This window comes from Carettochelys insculpta, chromosome 10 (genome assembly GCF_033958435.1).
Source record: "Carettochelys insculpta isolate YL-2023 chromosome 10, ASM3395843v1, whole genome shotgun sequence".
Lineage (NCBI taxonomy): Eukaryota > Metazoa > Chordata > Testudines > Carettochelyidae > Carettochelys > Carettochelys insculpta.
In genome coordinates, this window is record NC_134146.1 from 21514413 (window position 1) to 21538124 (window position 23712).

The 23712-nt window shown below is 43.7% G+C and overlaps 1 protein-coding gene across 3 annotated transcripts in view; it reads left to right on the top strand.

Moving 5' to 3' along the window:
- Positions 1-1873: 1873 nt before the first annotated feature.
- GRK7 (G protein-coupled receptor kinase 7) overlaps positions 1874-23712 on the top strand; it is a 40045-nt gene continuing 18206 nt past the window's right edge. The window contains exons 1-3 of one of the 3 annotated variants that reach the window (XM_075003827.1): positions 1874-2151; positions 2787-3416; positions 3860-4297. In XM_075003827.1, the coding sequence (XP_074859928.1) occupies positions 2814-3416; positions 3860-4297 (1041 nt within the window). In that variant the 5' untranslated portion in view covers positions 1874-2151; positions 2787-2813. Of the gene's footprint in view, positions 2152-2391; positions 3417-3859; positions 4298-9045; positions 9878-23712 lie in introns of those variants that run through there. The other 2 variants (XM_075003829.1, XM_075003826.1) reach the window with 2 other exon arrangements.

Sequence of the window (23712 nt, forward strand, 5' to 3'; positions counted from 1 at the left end):
TATACCAGGGTGGGGAATTAAAAAAATGGCAGCTCACCAGGCTTAGTCCCTGGCAGGCCACTGCTGCTATATTTACCTGCACCTCTGTGGGTATTGGGCACCTGCAGCTCTCCTTGGCTGCGGATCACCATTCATGGCCATTGGGAGCCACAGGTAACTGCGCAGACCATGACACCATTTTCTGCCCCTCCTATTAGCTGCAAATGGTGATCGGCTGCCAACATAAGTTGCGATCAGCTAATGCCTGCAGTGGCACAGGTAATTCTAGAGTTGGGGGCCCACCAGGAACTAACCGTGGTGGACTAGATCTGGCCTGTGGGTGGATATTTGCCCACCTCTGCCATATATAAGCCCAGGTATGTGTCTCCACCACCCCACTCTCCCAGAACCATACTCTGCCCTCTGTGGGTTTCTGTTCACAGAAGAGTCTGCGAATTCTTCTTAGCTATTGTCCCCTTTCCATGGCTTGCCACAGGGATTAGTTCTGACCCTGCAGCATTACTCAGGCTTCCTGCCCCAGGCCTCTTCCAGAGAGAGAGGGAACTCCTTTCTTCCAGTCACTTGTTTCCTGGAGTTGTGTGTTTGGTAAATTTAGAAGGTTGGAGTGAGTTTCCACATTACACAACTTTTATGGGGTGGGCATATAAAGGTAATGATAAGCCACTGGACTTTGATGAAGGAACTATAATGAAATGTATCTGGTATTGTTTTGTTTTTTGTTTTTTGTTTTTTGTTTTGCCAAGCAAGTAAAGGAAAGGGTAAATACAGGGTACAAAACATTTTAGGAACCTCAGATGTTCCTGCAAGTTTGAGGAAAAACTTGCTCCTGACAAGATTCTGAGAAGAATTCTTAAGTGGCATCACATCTCATTAACCACTCTGAAATGTTTTTCTAAACATACATTATTTCATAAGGATATATCAAACATCTGTAATTTCAAGGTCAAACCCTGTATTAACAATATGAGTAAAATAAGATTTTTTAGGAGGATGGTGTTTATTCTTCTGAACTCTTGCTATACTATTTCTCATTGTTCAACTACTTTATAAATGACATTGGTAGCAAATAAGAATAAACTTGATCCTTACAGTTGGTTTATAAATTGCAAGTGAACATTTAAGAGTCCATTTCTTTTAAAAGTTGCAAGATACAGAAAGCAATTTGCTCTGCATTGCCTTTCAGCAAAGTGCCAGTAAGATTAATGTGCACTTTAAAAAGTACCATTACAGAACATAATATATAACAATATGAGAAAGGCAAACCAATTCGCATTAAGAAAATACAATTCCTTGAGAAATGATAATTACAAAAATTTCTTCTAGAGGCAGTTTCTGACATTTTCATTAAAATTGCCATTTTCAGATAAGTACAGTACAAATTAGTGGAAGCAACAAGGACAACTGACATCTCTCTGTTGTGGCAGAGCAATGTGTCAGTGTTTCTAGAAATGTAGTTTTTAGTACTTTAATCTTTGCCTCAAATAACAATGCATAAGAGCTAACAGACTAGTGATCAAAGCAATAACATTTTTTTTTATATTCCACTGTCCTGAAATAGTCAATGGACACCAGTGATTTTTCCTCACATGTGATATATTGACAGCATATGTCCAGCCCTCTTAGGTCGGCTTGAGTTACCAAGAGCTAAAGTAAGTAGATGCTCTTGAAATCTGTTGTGAGGCTTCTTTTATCCTACGTGACATTTTCAGGATTCACAAAGTTTGGACAGTAGTATGCAATGTGGGGTAGGGGCATTAATTTGTATGAGGGGGTGGGGCAAAGGGGATATTTTTAGGAGCATAATGGGGGAATTGCTTGTCTCTTAAACAAGTTCAGATTATTTCTACTTTGCTATGTGTGAGGGAGAACAGGATTCAATGTTGCTCTGGTTATACATAGGGTGAGATCATTATTTGTAGAACAGCAGCAGTTCTTAGCCTGTACTTCATCTAATCCAATTTCTGTTCCTTTGGAGGGACCAGCATATGATAGCAGTGAAATTTGTGCATGGTGTATTTGCAGCTCACAATTATGGGCCTTTCCCTAGAAAGTTGAAGATGTGATGGTTGAGAGTTGAAGGATGTGATGGTACTCATCAATCAAAACTGAGCCATTTTTTCTGCAGTTACGCTCTTCTGCTTTGTGTTTCAAGTATGACTTTTGAATTACTTTTGCATCTTACTAGAGCTTTTCTTCTATTTAATATATGTTTTAGTGCAATTTCCAATACCCCAAAGCTCAGAATACAATGGGAAAAAGTCAAGGAGATTTCCTGTACCCCGGGGCCACGGTGTCATGAGTGGTGAATATATATGTCAGATTTTCGGCCCTACTTCAACGGGCAAAGTACAATCAGGGGGGGGTGTTGCCTGTCCCAAGCACATTTTCAGAGTGGAAGGAGCCAATAAATGGTAGGCGAGAAATTCATGGCAGGTGCCATGAACAGTGGATGTGGGTGGGAATTATGGTATATTTAAGGAGCAGGAAAAGGTCTGTGCTGAGGGTCATCAGACAAGTTGTACCTATTCAGTGACGACAGTGGGAAGGTTTTCTTGGGCTGTCATCCTGCTGCCTATATATAGCAGGCCCAAAGCTCCTTAGAGAGAAACCTCTTACCAGTCACTTTCCACAAATGGTACATACACCTAAAGAGACTTAGTGAAAATCCTTGAGAGGTATTTAATGCTAAAGCAGCTAGTCTCCTCAGTGTCCCTCTGAAGCCCATACACAGGCAGAGAGAGGTGCAGGACTGGCCCACAAGCAGTGAGTAACTTTGCTCCACTCAGGTTTTGCCACCCCAAGAGTTTGCCAGGATGTGTGACATGGGGGGCCTGGACAATTTAATTGCCAACACAGCATATCTGCAAGCCAGGAAGAGCACGGATGGGGACCTCAAGGAGATGCAGAGGAGGCGAAAGAGCCTCTCACTGCCCAAACCTGAGCAGTGCACGGAGGTCAGGAAGGCTCTCCTGGCTGACTATGAGAGTATCTGTGAGCAGCAGCCCATTGGCAAAAGGTTCTTCAGGGATTTTTTGGAGACCATGCCTGAATACCTGGTGGCCAAAGACTTCCTGGATGAGGTGTCCAACTGGGAGCTGGCAGAGGACAATGCCAAAAGCAGCATCATGCAAGGCTTGGTCACCAACTTCCTAAAGTCCGGCTCCAAGAGCTACCTAGCTTTCATGAGCTCCAGCTTGGCCAGCAAGTGCCAGGCAGCCACTGAGAAGGACTATGAGAGTATCATTCAGCAGGCCAAGGAGGAGACAAAGGCCTTCCTTCAGGGAAAGCCCTTCCAGGACTTCCAGAAAACCTCCTTCTATGACAAGTTTCTGCAGTGGAAAGTTTTCGAGAAGCAGCCAGTGACTGAGAAGTACTTCTATGAGTTTCGGGTACTGGGCAAAGGCGGCTTTGGAGAGGTAAGGCAGCTGCCATCCCTCCCCTGCCTGGACTAATGGATGGGTATGGGCAATGCAAAAAGGAGCTTGCAATAGACTAGGCATCTGTCAGAGACCAGGGCAAGCTAACTTCCTCCTTGGGCAAACAAGTGTGATATAACGCCTTTTCCACTTTATTGCCACCCCCTGCCCCCACAAAAAAATCCACATGGTGGTCATTAAAGGGAATTTCTGAAATGTCCATGGGGTTCTTTGGACCTTTGAACTAGAATAAGACAAGCCCTCCTCAAGTAGTATGGCCAGCTCTCTACTCCCATTATCCAGTGCTGATCATTAGGAGTGCCTTCTGAAAGGATGGCAATGTATATCTTTCTTCCTTAGTCCCCATCCATCAACACTCTTCAATCACCTCTAGTCTTCATTTGTAATGCCCCTTCCTTTCTCTTTTTGTCTTGATCCTCTAGGTTTGTGCCATCCAGGTGAAAACCACAGGCAAGATGTATGCCTGCAAGAAACTGGATAAGAAGAGGCTGAAGAAGAAAGGTGGGGAGAGCATGGCTCTACTGGAAAAGGAGATCCTGGAGAAAATTAATAGCCCTTTCATAGTCACCCTGGCCTATGCATATGAGACCAAGAGTCACCTGTGTCTTGTTATGAGCCTCATGAATGGAGGGGATCTTAAGTATCATATCTACAATGTGGGAGAGAGGGGCTTGGAAATGAACAGGATCATCTTTTATTCAGCTCAGATCACCTGTGGGATTCTGCATCTCCACTCTATCAATATCCTTTATAGGGACATGAAGCCAGAAAATGTTCTTCTGGATGATAATGGCAACTGCAGATTGTCTGATTTGGGCTTGGCGGTGAAAGTCAAAGAGGGGAGAAGCATCAACCAGAGGGTGAGTGCATGTTCACAGCGCAGGGAAGGGAGAGAGGGAAGCCACTGTATTTCTACTGCATTATGAAACCAAAGCTTAATTCCTCAGGATCTGTTCTTCACTAATGACCTTATGTGGTCATTTCATTCTAAGTGACAGGCCGTAAGAGGATTTGGTTAATTAACTCTTCAGTACTATGCACAGTTAACTCTGTGTGCTTCCTAACAGAAATAAAAGAACAAAACTGATCCGATTTTATTGGGATATGTGCTTAACTCAAGCTAGTTATTTGAGAGGAACTACACTTTTCCTGGGCTACTTCATTGGTTGATCCAGGCATGAATCATAAGTATAAAAAAAGACAAATGTCTGATTCCACCCCCAATCACGAACCGTTATTTCAGAGAATAGCATTTTTACCTTTTTTGTAAGTGTGTTTGGGGTTTTTTTTTTATTTGCTTGTTGGTTATGTAATAGTATTATTCATGATTCATTGTGCTAAGTGTGCTGCACAATAAGTGAACTGTTTCAAACACAAACCTAGCAACAAGTTCTAGTCTCATAGACTTTGCAGTATAAAGATCTATGAAAACTAGGTGAGCGTTTAAATAAAAGTGTGTTTATCTGTAAGGGAAGGGCAATGGCGGGCTATTTTTTGGTGCTTCGTTTAGAATGTGCACCACATTAAGAACTACCTGCGGTGATTATAAATTGATTCAGATTTAAGGTGATAGTATCATGGAGTTCACAAGAAAGGTGTAGTTTATCATGTAGCACATTTATCTCCTGCTGGCTAGAACGCCCAGGCAGATAGAATGAATGAACATTCCTGATATATAATTGACCAATTATAAAGTGATTTCTAGAAATGCTACATCTGGGTCCTGTAAGTGTTTGCATGGTACTCTAACGGTGTCTGGGGATTTAAAATTTCTACATCTAACTCCCAGTGAATTGAAGGTGGTAGGCATAGACTGGTCAAGGAAGACAAGGCTCTTTATCTTTTTTCCTTCTCACACCAACCAGGCTTGAAAAAAGATATTTTTAATATTTTGCTAAGTACCGATAAGATGGGAATTTTTATATTGATGACCAACTTTTTTTTCCGGTAATTAATATTTTGAATTGTCCATTGCTGAATTTTCAGCCCAAGAAAAAAATACAAAACTGTTTTCCAGATACAGGAATTCAAACATAAATTACTTGTTTTAGAATGTTAAATATATATCATTGAAGGTATTATTTCAGGGATGATTAATATAGATTTTATTTTTAAATGGGTATGATGCTGATTTACCAGTTCTTCTGATGACTAGTCATTTAATGTTGGTTTTTCTTGTTAGCATTGTTCTCCTGACCAGTATGGGTGTGTTGTTTTGGTTTTTGGATTTTTTTCTAAAATAATGTTACCATGTTGTGTTATAGAACAATCATGGTTCTAGTCATGTTTTGGCTCTCATGTTTGCAGAAACATGCAAAATCCTGTTTCCCAATGGTCAAGAATTCTTATTATAGCAACTGCTGAGTAGAGCAAAATTGTTTATATTATATAATATATACTTGTTTTGCTTTCAGGCTTTCTAAAATCTAGGTTGAAAGATATTGTATGAATAACGTAGTTTATATATATCTGTATAGTTTTTAAGTGACTGTCAGCAACTCCGATAGTTAAGGTTGTCTAAAACTGTCCATCTTCGTATGTTATATGTGAGTGCATATTTGTGACAGTAAAACATAATTTATGGATCAAATTAGAGTATGGAAGCAAAACATGTATTTGAGTTTTATTTTAGTCTTCACATTGAATTAGATCACGGCCACAAAAATCTGTTTGTCACTGGATTAACACATACTGTGTTATTTAAGAAAAAGTGGAGGAAAGTAATTTTAAATGTTAGGTCATAATGTTAAGGATCTGGTATTAAGCCAGGCAAGAAGATCCTCCGTCACTCATAGGCACATTTAACTATCCTCTTCTATACTAGTTTTTGAATGGAACCTTGTGTGCCAACCTTTTAGGAGTCCTAACTTTGGATTTTTTCACTGTGGTTTTAAGGTTTTCATTATTTTAAATGTTGCATTGTTAGTGAAAAGGAAGAGAGAATTTAGATGTCTCTAGCCTATTTATTTATTTATTAGTTGTACTGTGATACCATCTAGAGGCTAGGGGTTCCACTTAGTTAGGCAAAAGTACTTTTCATTCTGGTCGCCGATAATGTGCAATCTTTTTCTATAAGTGAGATTATCAGTTTCTTTAAATTGTGTGTACAAAAAGATGTCATGAGTAGGATGTTGAACATTATTCAGTAGTTTGCATTTAAGCATAAACCACAATGGAATGGAATTCCTGAAGTGCTGTTGCAGAACTGGTTTGTTGTGAGAAGTGAAATCAATGTCTGAGTGTATATAACCTTCCGTTTCATCACTGACACCACTAGTTTTCATGCAATAAAGTACAGAAATTGATGTCAACATCCAGAAGCTTTAGAAATGCTGGAATTGTGTTTTAACTGGGTTGTGGGAATCTTTGTTATAAACTTTTCTTTATGCAGCTATTGTCTTTACCTGTTCAGGTAAATCTGTTATTTAGATGAAGTCTAACATTGTCTATGCATAAAAATCAACAGGTCATATTTGTGATGCATGATGATGAGGTGAAAATATAAAAACAATCTTATTACATTGTTGCCGCCCTTAAAGGTGACGTTAGGGAACAATAACTTTAAATAAAGAAAGTTGGAAGATTTTGTTTGATCACATTTTTCCTATGTTTTAGCTTTAAAATATCAGTAATATGAAGTGTTGCTTTTGTTTGTTTTCGCTGGCACACTCATCAGAGAATTAGAGTGGCAGCCTTTTTAGATCCTGTAACAGGGATGGCTGCTACCTGAGCTCCCCCTTATGTCCAGGTGTGCCTTGGCTGTGCCTCCTGTCTGTTTTTGACAAATCCACAGCCTCACTTTCAGTCACAGCCCTATATGGAGTCTGAGGGTTTTTTAATTAACTTAATAAAGTTCTCAGAGACCAAACCAATTTTCCACCCAAACTTAAGTGACCACTGGAGAACACCTCTCTCTCTGCAGCTTCACTCTGCAGTCCCCTCACTGCAAAAGTGCCATTCCTGAAGCTTTCTGCTACCTTTTACTTTGCGATCACCTAATTACAACCACATGTTTCTCATCCTGTAATCAGAGCTGGCTTAGTCCTCCACTTACAGCTCACAGGCAAACCAGCCTGTTACAAGGCAATATTGTGATATTTTACAATAAACCCTCGAAATACATGGCTTCAAGATGCACGAGTTACACACAACTTGAAGCTGCTCTGTGGCCCCTTCCCCCGAGGGCAGCTAGGCATGCTAAAAGCCCCCCCGGCTTTCCTCCAGCCACACAGAAGGCAGGGAGAAGCAGCCAGGAAACTGGCCATCTCTGGTTCCCACTCCCCCTTGACTTCTGCAAAAATTCAAGTTATGCTGGGGTTGAAAGAATGCAACCCCTGTGTAACTCAGGGGTTTACTGTCCTCATATGGAATCACACTACACACCAGAAGCTCCCACTGAAGTCAATGATGTTACTTTTAGAGTAATGAATTAATCATTGTTCATAAAACTATTGCCATCTGGCCTGTTGACAATAGTGAAAGAAACAGGGTGGTGATTATTTTCACAAAGAACTTTCCTCCCAGTTGTTTGCCAGGTTTTGAAGTTTAATGTGTGCCACAAAAGCAAAATAATTAAAAGGGAAACCCCTAAAATTTTAAACATCAGCCTAAAATGCCACCTTCTCACAATTGCTCTGATGTCTTTTCCTTTATATTCATCATGTCGTAGTCTAGCTATTTCTCTAGTTATTCAGAGACTCTTCTAAGGAAAAGACAGCAAAGAAGAAATCTAAATTTCTAATATAAATAAAACAAAACAAAAAAAACTGCTAAAGAATCAAATAAATAAAGAAAGATAGAAATCCACTTCTTTTTTCCTCTCCAGGTTATCTTAAAATGTTGCCAGTTGCATAAGTAACAAAATAATTTTACCTCCTTGCCTGAAAATTTCTTATATAAGCATAAGAAAGTCTCTACAGAAGGAGAACACTCTGATTTTCTTAAAATCCATTTCAAAATGTTAACAAGGATACTGTATTATTAATTATTATTAATAATAACGTAATCAACAGTCTCAGAGAGGTAGCTGCATTAGTCTGTATCTTCACAAAGCAAAAAAGCCGTCCTGTAGCATCTTAAAGACTAACAATATTCTTTATCAGGCAGACCCACTTCTTCAGATCTGGAGAATCCTGAAAACGGAGAGGGAGAGAATTTAAAGAAAAAGAGAAAAAAAATGAAAGAAAAAAACTGACAAATCAGCTAGATGGGAAGGGAAGAGAAAAAAATCCTCTGCAAGTGTCTGCAGCCATCCCACTTAATTTAATAGACACTTTATTTTTAAGGTGCTAGAGGACTGCTTTTTTGTTTTGTGAACATAATCAACAGTCCATCTCCATCTCTGCATATTTATCTTCTGTAATACTATGCTGGGGAAATACAGAAGAAAATCTTTGTTGTTTTTTTCTAAATTTAGACCTTAATCCTGAAATCAAAACCAAGGCCCTGGCTATGCCTCAACCTTTGGTTGTTGTATGAGCATACCCTGAGATACTCCCATTCGGGTTATGAGAATTCGAATTTACGAGGAGTTTGATTTAAAACCTCTGCGTTTTATGAGGCATTTCCTCAAATTAACGATGACTGATTTAAATTTTGTGCACCTCAGTGGGACGCGGACACCCAGCAACAGGAGAAAGGCCGTGGCTCCAGGCAACAGCTACCTGCAGCTCCATCCCACCCAGCGCATCTCTCCGCAGCGCCCAGAGGCGGTTTCCCGGAGCCCCCGGCCCAGCCTTTACATGTGGCTGGTGTGGGTCTCTGCCTCGGCGCTGCAGCAGCAGCGTGCCCTGGCCCAGCAAGTGGCTGCGGGCTCCCAAGCACTCCTGCAAGACATGGCTGCTGGGCGCGCAGCCCATCCTGGCGCCGCCCCTGCCACTCGCCGCCCACCCTGCACAGCTGTACCTTGGGCACCGCTTGCCACCTTCAGCGTTCCTTTGCATTTAGCGCCTCGGCCACCACTGCTGGGGCCTCTCCACTGCGCAGCCCCACACGAGTGAGGCATTACCCCTCGCCAACCGGGGGCCCCCTGTGCCTGCCTAGCTCCCCGCGCAGCCAGCCCCTGGCACCGCCTCCTCCCCGTGCAATATAGTAATCCTTCAATGGATTTTTATTCAATTTCTTCATAGTCCTCCATCGTTTCACAGAACTGTAACATATCAAGCTGGCAATGCATTAAACATCTGTGAGTGGCAAGTGGTTTTCTCCTATGCCCACGTTTCTGAGTCTGGTGCTATTTTATGCCCTTCCAGACAAATTCAATTTCTAGTGATCCTCACGTTATGGAATCTGTTTGGCAACAAGTAACAAAATCTGACCTTTCGAGTATCCATTGCAGCTTGCGTCAGCATGTTGGAACAGTGGCATGTTAAATTTTAAAGATCGTATTGGAAAGAAATGTATTTTTGGGTGCTCATTGGCTGCCAATAAATTATGCTACTTATGACAAAAACAATGTGATTGGCCTGCTTTGGAATTAAAATGTAGAAGTTACTCTGTCATTTGCAGTAGTACACAGTAGTTGGTGTGTGTTGCATTGAGTTCTTCTCTCAGAGTACTCGTGGTTTGATAGTTTATAGCAGTGATAAGTGTACGGTGCGTAATAGCTACAAAAAAGCTTAACGAGAGCAGGTAAACAGCCATATTATAGAGTAATTAATGAAGGGAAAATGTCTTGTTAGGTTGGCATTGTTTTAGCGTAAATGGATGTAAATTTTGGGGCTCAGGAACACATAAAATTTTTTCCCATTGAAATTAATGGTAATTACATTTTCAGCTTACAAGAATTCACCCTAAGAGGAGTTTTTCAGGAACAAATTACCCTCGTAAGGCGGGGGAAGACTGTACAGATACCAAAATTTGTATATTGCTTGTAGCTATGCATACTCAACTGCTGATAGATGTACTGTGTGTACTAATCAGAAGTGCATGTGTCAATGTAAAGTGTGGTGGACCACACTGCATTTTGGGAAATTTTCACAGTTTGCTCTGGAATAGAATAACTTACCTTGATCCTTGATGTCTGGAAGCAAGAGGTTAAATTCTCAGCATGCAACTTCTCCATCCCATAAAGTCATCCCGTCATTTTTGCACTTAAAAAAAATGAGACAGTTGGTCATCCTAGGTTGAGGAAGGCTGTAAAAGAGCACTGTAACATTTTGCCACAGTAGCATTCTCTACTTCAGTTTTCTGTGGGCCTGGAGTTTTGGGTACTGCTAGGAACTGTGTAGTGCTTACTGTGCACTGATAGGTATGACTTTTTGTTTTCCTAAACTGATGTTATGTGGTGCTTCCTTTACATTTAGACGTACTATGTAATTTGGGTACTCCTGTACATTCTGAAGTATGTGTAGTGAACTAAAAAAGATCAATTCCAAAAAACAGAAATGCATTGAGTGGCAAAAGCAGTAACAGTAACTGCTGGTAAAAACAGATAGATGTATCACTGGATTTATAATCGCGGTGGAAAGGAAAGTATAGCTTTCAAAACTCTCTTACATTAGTCCCATAAAAAGTTTTAACACAACATGATTATTGACACTTCAGCTTCAGAATATCTCTATGTAGCATTGCTCTCCAGCCACAGCCAGGGTGAGTATGGCCCACGAGGAGGGTGAGAGGAGGCGGACATTTCAGTTTCCTGAAACAATAACATTTTGGTCCGTATTCCATTTGTACAAGTGTTCTGTGCTTTGTTGTGTCTGGATCATATAAAAATCTCATTCTGACACAGTGTTAATGAACAAATTCCAGCTTTATTTTGGCTGCTTAAAACATGGATTCTTCAGTCTCATGGTTTTCAGACAGTTCCCCAAGCGGAGTCTCTTCCAAACAGTTTCCTCTGGGAAACAGTATCCTGCCTAAGAGAGTATGCTACTACTTTCATACTTTTACATCTCTTCTCTTTTCAAGAAAACTATCAAAAACCCAAGAACAACTGACAACGTAACCTAACGGTCATTTCACATGCCAACTGGGCTTGGAGTAACTGCATTCATTACCTTATCAGTTTTGCTAGCTATAACTGTGTACAACTTGGAAGCCCATCACACAAAATGCTTCACACGACCAAGTCTTTTAACAATCTGCCCTTCTCTAACATGGTATAGTTCACTAGTGCCTCCCTGGTTCTGTCTTCTTCCTGTCTAGTCAAGCACAATCTGTGGACTTGTATAATATTTTGAGGGGTTCTGGGCCAAGATGAGATAAACAGCCCTGGGCAAATAGCTTAAAACACTTACGGCTCAGGCTAGAGTCTCCTCCTCAGTAAGGCAAACCAAGCCAGCCACAAAAGTACCTCTGCCAGTCCCCCTGGCCAGCCAGAAGCTTTCCAAGCAAACGCACAGATTCTCCAGCTGCTCCTAATGCCCTGACCAGCAAACCCTCCTTATGCAGGTGAGAGATTATGAAAACCTATTTCACCAAATCCACACAGATTTTTCCAGGCCACAGAGGGTCCAGCCACATTCCCAGGTCAATATATATTTAGATCTTACCAAAACAGCACACTGTGCCAATCCTTTAGAATTTAAAATCTAAAGAATTATTTATGAAGAAAGAAAGAATAAGGTGAGGAAAAAATTGTTAAAGTGATACCGTACATGCATCAGTTAAAGCTATTGATGCAGGTTACAGCTGCTATTTTTGAGAGTCCCTGGAAATACATCCTCTTGAGAGCTGGGCCACCCAGTCCACACAGGCCGAGTTCATGAGGAATGAAGAACCAAATGGTCACTGCCAGGGACATCTTTATAGACTCACTATGTGGAGGGAAAAACCCTTTCTTCTTCACGTAAGCAATGGGAGGTCACCTGGTCAGGTTGCCTGTTGTGGCATTCTGCCAATGGCTGCTGGGTTAGCCAGCATGTGTCAGTCAATGTGGATTCAACGTCCAGGTCTCTGTTCCTTTGTTCAGCCCATGTCATCTGACTGGGGAGGTGATGACACCTTCCATTGTGAATCTCGGCACTAAAACATTTCTAATTTAGGTATAGAGCCAATATCTATAACTTTACATGGCAGACATGGCACAGATATTCCAGTAGCATAAACAGAGTCAGTGAATCACCAGCTTTCATTAGAGACCTCATTTGGCCCACCTGGCATGAGATTTGGTGCAAATTGAATGTAGTGATTACAGAAATGGTTTTCATATTTAATTTAAAAATCCAGTAATACCACAGCTTGTTGCTGCAGTTGCCACTGAGGCACACTCTTCCTCCGTGTCTTTGTTCTGATAGGCCCCTGGCATGTTTCAGTATTGTTCTTAGAGATTTCTTTTATATTCCTAACATTCATGTGTATTTTGCATCACTGATTTTCCATTGTCCATTTACGCTTTATATGATCTGTGGTTTCTTGGTGACTCCGCTGTAGGTTTGTTTCAGAATTCATCCTATTTTGTTAATAGTTGTATATGCGCTTTTTCACTTGGCTCCAGATCTGGAAGATTTCTCACGGATCTTATGACAAGTTGGGACTCAGCATCATGGTGCATCCTGCTGGTCACTCCAAGGATTGATTAGCTCTCTTCAGCACTGGAGCACCCTCTTTTGGTGGTGTCTCACCCTTTGCTACCTCTTCCACCCATCATCCCATCAGGACCCTATTACTTCAATCCCACAGCACCCTTCCCCAGGGTCCTGGCCCATGGCAGTCTCCACATTCTGGTATCCTCCCCTCCAGGGAACTCAGTTACCCATCAGTAATCCACTTGCCTCAGCAATCCTTTGCCATTCTTCATCTAGCACCTTCCCTCAGGGCAAACTTCAGTCAGGCTTGGCCACTCATCATAGGCAAGGGTGGGAGGGATGGATCTGCTGCTTGTTCCTATCCTGGCTGCCCCTCTGCAACCCTTCTGTCTCCTCAAGCATTAATAACAATGCCTCAACCTGTGAGTTCGCCAAACCAGAACATCCCAGCTCCTCCTGTCCTTCCCCAGCACTGCTGTTTCCAAATGCACCCCTATCTGCATAGGCAATTGGTCCTTCTCTCTCCCAAGCTGGAGAGAGAATGAACTCCCTCTGTTCAGCAGCCGTTTTTATAGAGCCTAGACTGACCCTGATTGGCTGCCTCAAGCCTTCTCCTGATTGGTCCTCAGAACAGCCCCCTCTCAGGGTTGTTTCAAACCTTGTCTTGCCAGTGTGAGGCAACTGCCATGTCACAGATCTGTCACAGAAAAAATGCTTGTCTTTTTTTGTTGGTGGTCCACCAAGTGAAGGATTTGAGTTCCCAGACTCTGGACCAAGTGGCAAGACTGTTTTCATTCTACATCTCGTCATTTTTTGGGCTGGACTAGGATTTAAGTCTTATGTAGGAGTATTCCTCTGATACAGTAGTGCTAAGTATGGGGAAGCATCAGCAGCTCTGACTTTTTTTCCAACAGTTTCTTGGCCGTTTTTACTGCCAATTCCACGTTGTCGTTCCTGTAAGGATACCCTGCTGAAGATATGTGGTCAAAATCCCAGTCCTTACTGAAAGGCTGCAACTCTTCTGAAACAAACTTTGGTCTGTTGTTGGAACATACACTATTCAGTATCCCACAACATGCGAAGTAAGTTTTTATTTTCTGTACAGCTGTTCTAACTGCTGGGTCTGGGTGAAGCTCCCAGAAACCGGAAAAATCATCTACAACAGTGGTTCCCAAACTTTTTGGCATCACACCCCCCTTTTGATTTTTGAGAAACCCTCTTGCCCCCCCAATCTCTTTTTTACCATGGGCCAGCCACCCCAGCAGCCTGTGAGCTGCCTGCCTGAGCCCCGCCCCTCCCCTCCCCGAAAGCCAGGCACTGCCAGCCCCTCATCTAACCTCCTCCTCCTCCTCTGCAACCCACACTCACTCACCTCTGCAGGAGGCAGCTAGCTCCACGTGGGCCTTCACTGTCTGCCTGCTTTTTATAGGGGCTGCACCGGGTTGCCCACATGAAGTGGCAGGGGCTGAGTGCCGGAAGCAAGGGCCAGCTTTTTCTTCGGGGGGGGGGGATGACTGGGTGGGGGGACCTGGGTTGCTTTGCAACCTCCCCCCCCAGAATTTCTTCACAACTCCCCCCAAGGGGGCACGCCCCCCGTTTTGGCAAACCATGATCTACAATGATCATTTCCTCAAATGCTGCTCATGTCCGTTCCGTGCCAGGGATGGAATCACTGCAGGCACTGTTGGTAATGATTTTTAACCTCAGTGGCATCCATCTGGCTGGCTCCAGCAGCCTCTCTTGCCACACATTCATGTGCAGGTATAAGGGGCATGGCTGGCCCTACACCAGGGGTCTGCAGCCAAAACAGTGAAAAGAGCCATTTATCCAAATTGGGTTTCAAAACCAATACTTCTAGGGCTGCAGTGCAGGTGAACATGAGGCAGTCCTCCCCCCACACGGTCCCTTCCTCACATGACCACCTCCCCATGCACAACTGCCCCATCCCCATGGAGCACCCCGGCTCACAGCCACCCCACACACCCCTGCCACAGCTACCTCCCATGCTTCTGCATCCTCTCCTGTCCCCCATGGCTGCCCCGCAGCACTGCGTGTTCTAGCTGCAGTCTCCCCTCCCCCACAAGCCATGTGCCACCAAGGGGCCATACCCTGACCACCTCCCCCCACCATGCAGCAGTTCACTCACACACTCCGACGGGGAGCGGGAGTGAGGGATCACAGTGGGGCAACTAAGGGAGAGGGAAAGTAGAGGGTCAGGCAGGGGCAGAGAAAGAAGCCACACTCCTGATGCAGCAGCAGCAGCAGCAGCTCTGGAGTGCTCCCCACTGCCTGTGCCAGAGGAGAGGAGCTGGGGGCTGCACTTACCCCGCTGGCCAGCAGCCACAGCCTTGGGCCTGCTCGCCCTCCCCCCCACACCATAGCCCTTACAGTTGGGTTTTTTCCACCACCCTTTCCCCCTTGGCTTCCCAGCCTGGCTCTGGCTCAGAGCCTCTGCACTGCCTGTGTGCTGCCTCTTGACCCCTCCTTTTTCTGCTCTTTCTCCTCCTCCTCTGCAGTCCAGGCAGGGGAAGGGGGCTGCCTGTGCCCAGCCCCCTGCAGCATGCTCAGCTCGCAAGACAAAGGCGCCTCTGCCCCTTGTTGCATTACAGCATCTGCAGCCGCAGAGCAGTCAGCATCAGGAGCAGTAAACGACTCCTTAAAGAGCCGCAGGTTGCCAACCCCAGCCCTACACCCTCTGTTCCTGCTTTTTGGCTAACTCTGGCAGAGGGGCGGGACAGTGGGTTTTGCAATGGCCATGAGCAGGACAGCTCCACGAACAACAGTTCCAGAAAGGTTAGTAAATGTTGTTTATCCTTCGTGTCCAAAGGTAAACAAAAGCCCTTCCACTTTTGCCTGTTGTCTTGCTGGAACTTTCTGTTGTCAATTGACAGTCGTCCCAGGAGCCGCATACCTCTCACTTTTCCATCCATGTCCAGAACTTCTCATTCATTCCTGGCAGGGATGTAGCCTCTCTGGCCTGTCAGGCGCTTTCAGGTCCCAGATGTGACAAATGAACTTTGAACGTAATCTCATCCCTAAAAGCTGTGGAATAACTGTTCTTTCACCCCAAAGTATGTCATTTTGTACATGTGATGGGTTCCTCCCTAGGGTGTCACCAGGAACTGGGGTACCACTGGGTTCCCTTTAACATTATACTGCTGTGTCAAGTTGCAGTACCCTCTCTAGCCTGCCCCTTCACACCACATATACAGGTAAAGGCAAACCCAGCTGCAATTATATGCAGATGCTGTGATCAGCCCTACATGGGAATGCTCTAGCTAGAGCACCTCAGGCATGCATCCCCTTTGGAGTGTGAGCCCTGAACTATACTGTCTTGTGCCGCACAGGGAACTGTACAATGTAAGCCCAGGAAACTCGCCCCCCCTCCCTCAATGTGGAGAGGACGATACAACTGCTTTCTCCCCAAGTTACGACTTCCCCACACTGTTTTTAGACAAAGCAAAAAGAAGTTTAACTATAAAAGATAGATTTTTAAGTGATTATATGGGATAGCAAACTCAGCAAAGCAGATTACCTAGCAAATAAGCTGAATACATGCATGCCAGCTAGAGACATGAAGGCTGGGTTTGCACTGGAGGGTTCTGTAGCCAGAAGGGGCCTTCTGTCTCCAGAACTCAGGGACAGAGCAATCACTGCGTCAGTCTGTATTCTATCAAAACAAAAAAGTAGCCAAGTAGCACTTTAAAGACTAACAAAATAATTTATTAGGTGATGAGCTTTCGTGGGACAGACCCACTTCAGATCATAGCCAGACCGGAACAGACTCAATATATAAAGCACAGAGGTCCAAAAATTGTTATCAAGGTTGGCAAATCAGAATTACAGAGGGTCAGCAGGAGGGGGCGTGGAGTGGGGAAGTTAAGAGTTAGATAAAACAAAGAGTTCTTATAATGGGCCTGGTAATTGCTGTCCCAATTCAAACCATGTGCTAATGTGTCGAATTTGAATATAGATGGCAGTTCTGAGCACTCCCTCTGTAAATGGTTGTTAAAGTTCCTTTTCAGTAAAACCCAGACTTTCAGGTTGTGAACAGAATGGCCCACTCATTAAAGTGCTGGCTGACAGGCTTGTGAGTTAAGAGCTTTTTGATGTCTGATTTGTGTCCATTCCTCTCGAAGGCCATGGCATTCTGGCACCAGACTCCTGTCTGATGCAGGATGTCGTCATCCTCCCATGGTGCAGGAGCAGGTTGGGGCTGGGATAGTCAGGCAGGAGTGGGTATAGGGGTGGATCAGGACGGGGAGAGTCAGGACCCGACCAGACCTGGGACAGTGTGGCGAGACGGGGCTCCAGGAGCTGACCAGGGCTGAGAGAGTCAAGTGGAAGGGTGCAGGACGCTACTGGGATTGGGAGAGCCAGGCCAGAAGGGGTCCAGCAGCCAAGGGGCATAGCTGGGCAGGAGCGAGGTCCAGGCGCCAATCCAAGCTGAGAGAGTCCGGCTAGGAGAGCAGGACCCAGCTTGGGCTGGGAGAGCTGGGCTGGAGGGGTCTGCAGGGACTGGGCAATGAGGGGAATCAGGGAGGGCACTTAACTGACTCTGTACTTCTGCTGTGCCCAGGTTCTACCCTCCGCTGCTCCCATTGGCTGAAATCCAGCCAACAGGAACATCGTGGAAAATACAAGTAGTTTCTAGCCCCGCCCCCGCACATTGGGACACACTTCTTTCTCCCTATGCATGCTGGATTCTGCCTGTGGGGCTTTGAGTTGCCATCTCCCACCTGCAACAGGAAGCCGGTGCAAGAACCTTGGTTGCAGGGAATCACAGAACTGGAATGCCAGTGTGGTCTCCCTGCTGGGGCTGGGGGGGACGGGAGGTCAAAACCGAGCCTCACGGCCCACCTGCTGGGCAGCTGTGAACCCTGCAGTTTGAGAACCAGTTAGGTAGGGGATCAGGCACGTTGGAGGTAGTTGAAGACTTCACCTTCCTTGATAAATGTATAGTGAGACAAGGTCTAAGTCACAGGGAAAGATGGTTCTGTATGGAAAGCAGTATCGGACCAAGACAAGCAGGGACCATGTGAGAGAGAGATTAAATAAATGCTACACTGGTAACTGTGAGCAGTAAAATTATGCAAGCACTTCAAGGGATTCTGTTGACATTATAGTAATTGTAAAAGCAAAGCCTCTTAAGATGTGTGTATAGGCTTCTTAACAGTTTTCCTGTGCCGTGATTTATGTGTTTGAAGGACATCATAATATTTCAATGGGAAAAACATGTTTTGGTTAAAATCATATTCAAAATGTCCCTTTGCCCTTTGCTGTGTTTGTTTTTTGTCAGATGAAGTTGCTTACGAAAACAAAACAAAAGAAAAACTCTGTACGTGTTCCTGAAACTTGCAGTTTCATGTCAAGACAGCAAAGAACTGGGGACGGGGGTCATAGTTCTGAAGTGAAAAATAACGTAACCAGTTATGATATTGCTAATCTTTGTTCCGTAGCGCACACACCAATTGTTGGTTAAGGTTCAACAGATGTTATTCCTCCTTTGTGCTTTTAAAGTGACAGCTTGGCATTTGTTCAGAATTAGCAGCAAAGTGATTATTTTATATACAACTACTATTTAATATTTGAAAATCAGCACTGGTTTCATCATTGCTCTGCTAGTGGGATTTTAACTAGTGGGATTTTGCAATTAAAAATAGATCCTGCTAGGTGGTATAAAGTAGTAGTTTTCAACATGTTGTTCAGGTACTCCTGGGGTCTACAGCCTATGTCTAAGGGGCCCACGAAAGGTTGTTGTTACCATAAAACAGTGATTTTCAACCTGTGACCCAAGGAATCCTGGAGCTCAGCTAACGTAGTCTGAGATTTCCAAAGGGGTTTGCACCTCTGTTTGAAATGCTTTAGAGTCCCACAAAGGAGAAAACGTTGGGAACTGCAGTTACAAAGTGTCTGTCAGTGATAGTATAATAGTAGTACTTAAGTAATAGTATGAGATGGTAATACTTAGTTTCTTTACCCAATTCTTTACCCAATACTTGGTTTCTTTATGTGTGAATCTCACAGCACTTTACCAGGACTTGATCTGTAGAGGTGTCATGCTAAACAGAGTGGGGAAAGCAAAGATGACTCTGTCCCACCTTTCTGCCTCCCCAAGTCTGCGCCTGGCAGAAGGGCTGTTTCTCTGGTCTAATATCACCAAGAGTGCTGTAGACACCTGCTTTCCTACTTCTGACCCACAGTGTACACAATCGGGGAGACTAGGTGACCACCAGGAGGATTCTTTAATGTCAGGGAGCCACTGGAGTAGCACAAAGGGACTTAGTTTGGCATTAAAGGCTTAATCCTGCACAGCCCAACCTAAGAGTCATGCGTAATTGCTAACCAATAAAAAGCAAGGTAATATGCCATACATAAAACAAAAGGGCGTTATGAGGATTAATTAGTGAACATTTATGAAGCTCTTGGAAGATGAAAAACACCATGTAAATATGATTATTAATTTGAGTCAAACAATTCAAACAAATTTGTTGTTTGAAGCATATTAGTTATTTTGGAAACCATGTGGCATGTTCATAGTGGAGTGACGTCTTCAGGTACCATCTAGCAGTTTCTATAATGGTTTGAGATTCACAACATTATCTGTGTAATATAGGAATATATCTGACAGTTTTGAGCAATGTGGTATGAATGCACAGCATACATTTTGTGTGTAGTTATTGAATCTTGCCAGAAACATGCCTGTGGCATGGAAAGGGTTATATGGCCTAAAATACTTAGCCAGTCATATTATTCTTTGAAATGTTGATTTGGCTACCTTTGCTGAAGGAGTTTTACATGACACTTTTGTGAGCAATCTGTAAGGTGAGCTACTGTAGACAGAGGCTGCTCACAAAAACCAGGTACCCTTGATCACATCGTACAAAAGTCTTATTGGCTTCAGAGTAAGGTTCTATTCAGTGTGACTAAGGGTATCAGAATCTGGCCCAAATGACTGGAAAAACCTCCTCCTCCTCATTACACCCAAATATGTAATAATACATTGTTAAAATGCAAAACTAGGCCAAGATTTTGCTGCCAAAGGAGCAGGTGAACTCTCTGGGCTTGTACCCATATATGTGTTGGCTGAAGCTGGGTCTTTATTTAGAGTGAATTTTAAGCTAATTGTATTACTACCATGAGTCCTGATTCTAAGAAGTGCTAATAAGATCCAAGCACTCTCAAATACCACAGATTTTAGTGGCTGTTAAGGGTGCTGAGCACCATAGAAGATTTAGTTCATCATTTGCTGCTACTATTTCTTACTAAGCTATGGAGAGAAGTAAACAGAGACCTTAACAACAGAGAGGGAAAATACGTACGTTCTGCTGGGAAATTCAAGTTATGTGAGGGTGTGTGGGAACGCAACCTTCCCTTAACTCAAGGGACTGCTGTAACATGATGGGAACTGTAATTCTGTATCATCGCTTTTAAGTTTTACTCTCTTATTTCCTCCTCACAGTGGCTCAGAAAAAAAATAAAACATTCAAATTACCATTATTACGTGAATGCAAAGAAAGATCAGTTATTCTCTCTCCTGGTCCAGGGTCCAGGAAATCACGTGCAAAAAACCCCCCTGAAATTCAGAGCTGTCAGCAGTTTCCTGTGGTCTAATGTTACATTCCTCCAAGGTCTGCTCAGGACACTGCTGAAGGAGTAGAGGAACAGCTGGAAAAGAGAACAAAGCAGTCAGTGGCACCCCTTGGAGGAAAGAAGAACTGAGCCCCAGGAAAGAGCTGATAGAGCTAAATTCAGCTTGGTTTTTTCACCCTGTTCAACAGTTCATGTGCCATGGTAAACAAAAGATAGACGTTCCTATTTGCTTTGCTGTTTCGTTTATGATATCAACTGAATTTGTTTTGTAAAGATTGATGGGAAAAGGGAGAGAGAAAGAGAAATCCTATTTTTTTTCAAGAATTGTGTTATGTTTCTTCCCCTACCCTTTTTGCTAGGAGCCAAAATGCCACAGTGTTCTGCTCAGGAAATTGCTAGTACTTTGCCCTTCTCAGGACAGTGTAGTCAACATATACTTATTTAAATTTTCAGCCCAGTTCTACTGAAAGGCCTCAAAGTCTGCTAAGCTCCTTTGGCTCCAACATGACTTGCATTCATTTAGTGACTCCCACAGTTGTCTTGTATTATGATAACACATTCAAAACAATGTGGCTTTTTAAAAAATATATCCAAAAAATTCAAAAAAGAATTTTCTCTTTTCAGCATGCTCCTGACATCCATTCAACTATATCTTGTTGTCAATCTGTTCTCAAAATACCTCTTTGCCCTTACTGGAAATTCCTTGTGTGGACAGAGCCTGGCTAAATCTGGTATCTATTCTGGAACCTAATTTTACCCTTGTATTTAATCTATGGGTACATAGCAATATGATTCATGTATCTGACAGAAGAATTTGGTTATTGACTTTCACTATATGTTTCTGGCTGTTTTTCTTTAAATAAAGAATTAAGTTAGAACTTGCTTTAAAAGTCCCACTTAAAGTTAAGTTTAAGGAAAGTTTTTTTTAATGAAGTAAGGAAAATAAAGCATATTACTCATGCTCTACAATTCAGATGCAAGGTTTCCATGACAGGGGTGAATGGAAGCACAGAATGGTTGGCATTTAACTTTATCTGTGTACCAGAAGAAATACAGTAAACCCCTGATAAGCACAATTTCGATTTGTGCTTAACTCAAATTGAAAGGAGTGCAGCTTCCCTGCTCCAGCCCCCAGCTCCCCCAGCTGGTGGAAACTGGGCAAGCAGACAGCTGCTGCAGTGCAGCTTCTTCCATTTCCCCACAGCTCCTGCAAGCCCAGGAGAGCCAGGAGCCAGCTGCCACCTGGTTCCCAGCCTGCTCCCCGACTTATGCAAAATATGAGTTATACAAGGGTGCACAGGAGCACAACCCTTCCATAACTCGGGGGCTGACTGTACAGGCAGAGAAAGAGGCACATGGGCTGCTTGGATTTTGCCTCCTCCAAAAATTGTAGAGAAACCACATTGCTGTGGGTCCTCCAATATTTTATTCTGAAAGTACCTAATGGGACTTGCCTAGCTGGTGCAGGGGTTGGTCTTGACCAGTGGTTTTCAACCTTTTTTTATAAAGCACCCTTTAAAAAAATTATAAGTGCCCCCAGTACCCACAGTTTTCAGACAAGCAAATTGTCTTGACCAATGGCCCCCAGGCACAAATGATTTCTGCTCTTAGCAGGATACTGTGTCACAAAAGAAAGAGTTGGTCTTAGGCTAGACTGGAACAACAATGTTTTGGCAATACAGTGATATGACTGAGGTTGCATTTACTACACCTGTTTCCAGGCACTCAGTAGAATTTGGCCTAATATTGATAAATCTTTAGTTACAAAATACCTTTCCAATTAGTAAAAAAGACCTTTTAAGCCTGTTGTGGCAGATCACAGCCAGCAGCTAACAGGTGCCTGGGGGAATGGGAACATTTTGGGCATTGGAGGAACCCCTTTTTGTTCCCAGAGGATGCAGTCCTGCCGGCTGCAGAGGCAGCTGGGGCTCATCAAGGGTCAGCCAGCATCAGGGAACCAATAAAGTTCTTCAATAAAAGGGTTTTGCCAGGCAGCAGGAGGAGAGGGGTGTGGTGCCCAGAAAGAACAAGGCTGGAGATGTGGAGACTGGAGACCAGACCAGCCCAGCCCCAAGCACAGCGACACGGTACTGGGGAAAGCTCTCAGAAGGTGGTGGTGGGGTGAAAAGGCTCAGGGAAAGAGCTGTTGTGGGGCAGGTGCAAAAAGCTCCATTGGCTCCCTCCCAGCCTAGGGTCCCTGGGCCAGAGTCCAGGGCAGTGAGTGGGACTGGACTCCCCCTCCATTCTCCCTAGTAGGGCTGACCACCTGGGGTAGGGCCAGAACAGCTTGAGGCGGGAGGAGAAGGGAACCTTCTCTGCCCCAGATTTGGACTAGCCTACGATGAACATGGCTTAGTAAAGGGAGACCCTTGCTTTCGGGAAGTTCCAGGGCACCGAGGGGGCCCCCCCAAGTCTCTGAGGCCCACAAGGAGCCGCCTGGAAGTGCTGAACCCTTTAGGGACGGTCAAGTGGTCTGTCACACTATTTACAATTTGGCCCAAGTAAAAACACGAATGTCTGCAAGTTTGTGAGGAATTTTTAGCTTCTGAGAAACAGCACTCATCAGCTTAAGAGCACAAAAAATACCTGACTTTGGAGATATCCTCATTAGTTAACTGAGTCAAGTATTCCATCATAGCCAAGATCAAAATCTCCATGTTGGAAAGTTGAACCCCCTTCTGTGATAGGCACTTGCCACCACCATTTCCTTCCTCCAGTGCGTTTTCATCCCTTTTGCTTCTTATCATGTTCTCCCTTTTATACAGTTAAATCAATGTACAGTGTCTTCCTGTTTGCTTTGACCTGGCTAGGAACAAGTTAAATGGTTTCTCTGATTCCTACTTTGAGGAACTGTGCATATATTTCAATTTAATTCACAGTCTTTTAGCTACTCTAACTACAAAGAGTTGTTCAGTTTAAAACTCACTGGATCAAGATGAGAATATGCTTCTATGCTGGGGAAAGCATCTTGAGTCATTTTGGCCTGAGTCGTTTTTTGCTGGGGTTTACTGTACTAGCTGAGTTATATCATTTTATAATGGTGTCCCCTTTTGACATGTGGAGTGCATAGTTGTCAACACTGATTTGTGCATATAAGAACAAGATTACGCAAATGCCAGCTTTCCTCCAATCCAATTCCATCCCCACAAATACAGCTAAATCTTTACTTGAAAGATATTTGCTCTGCCAGTTCAGGACACTGAATTGTTCTG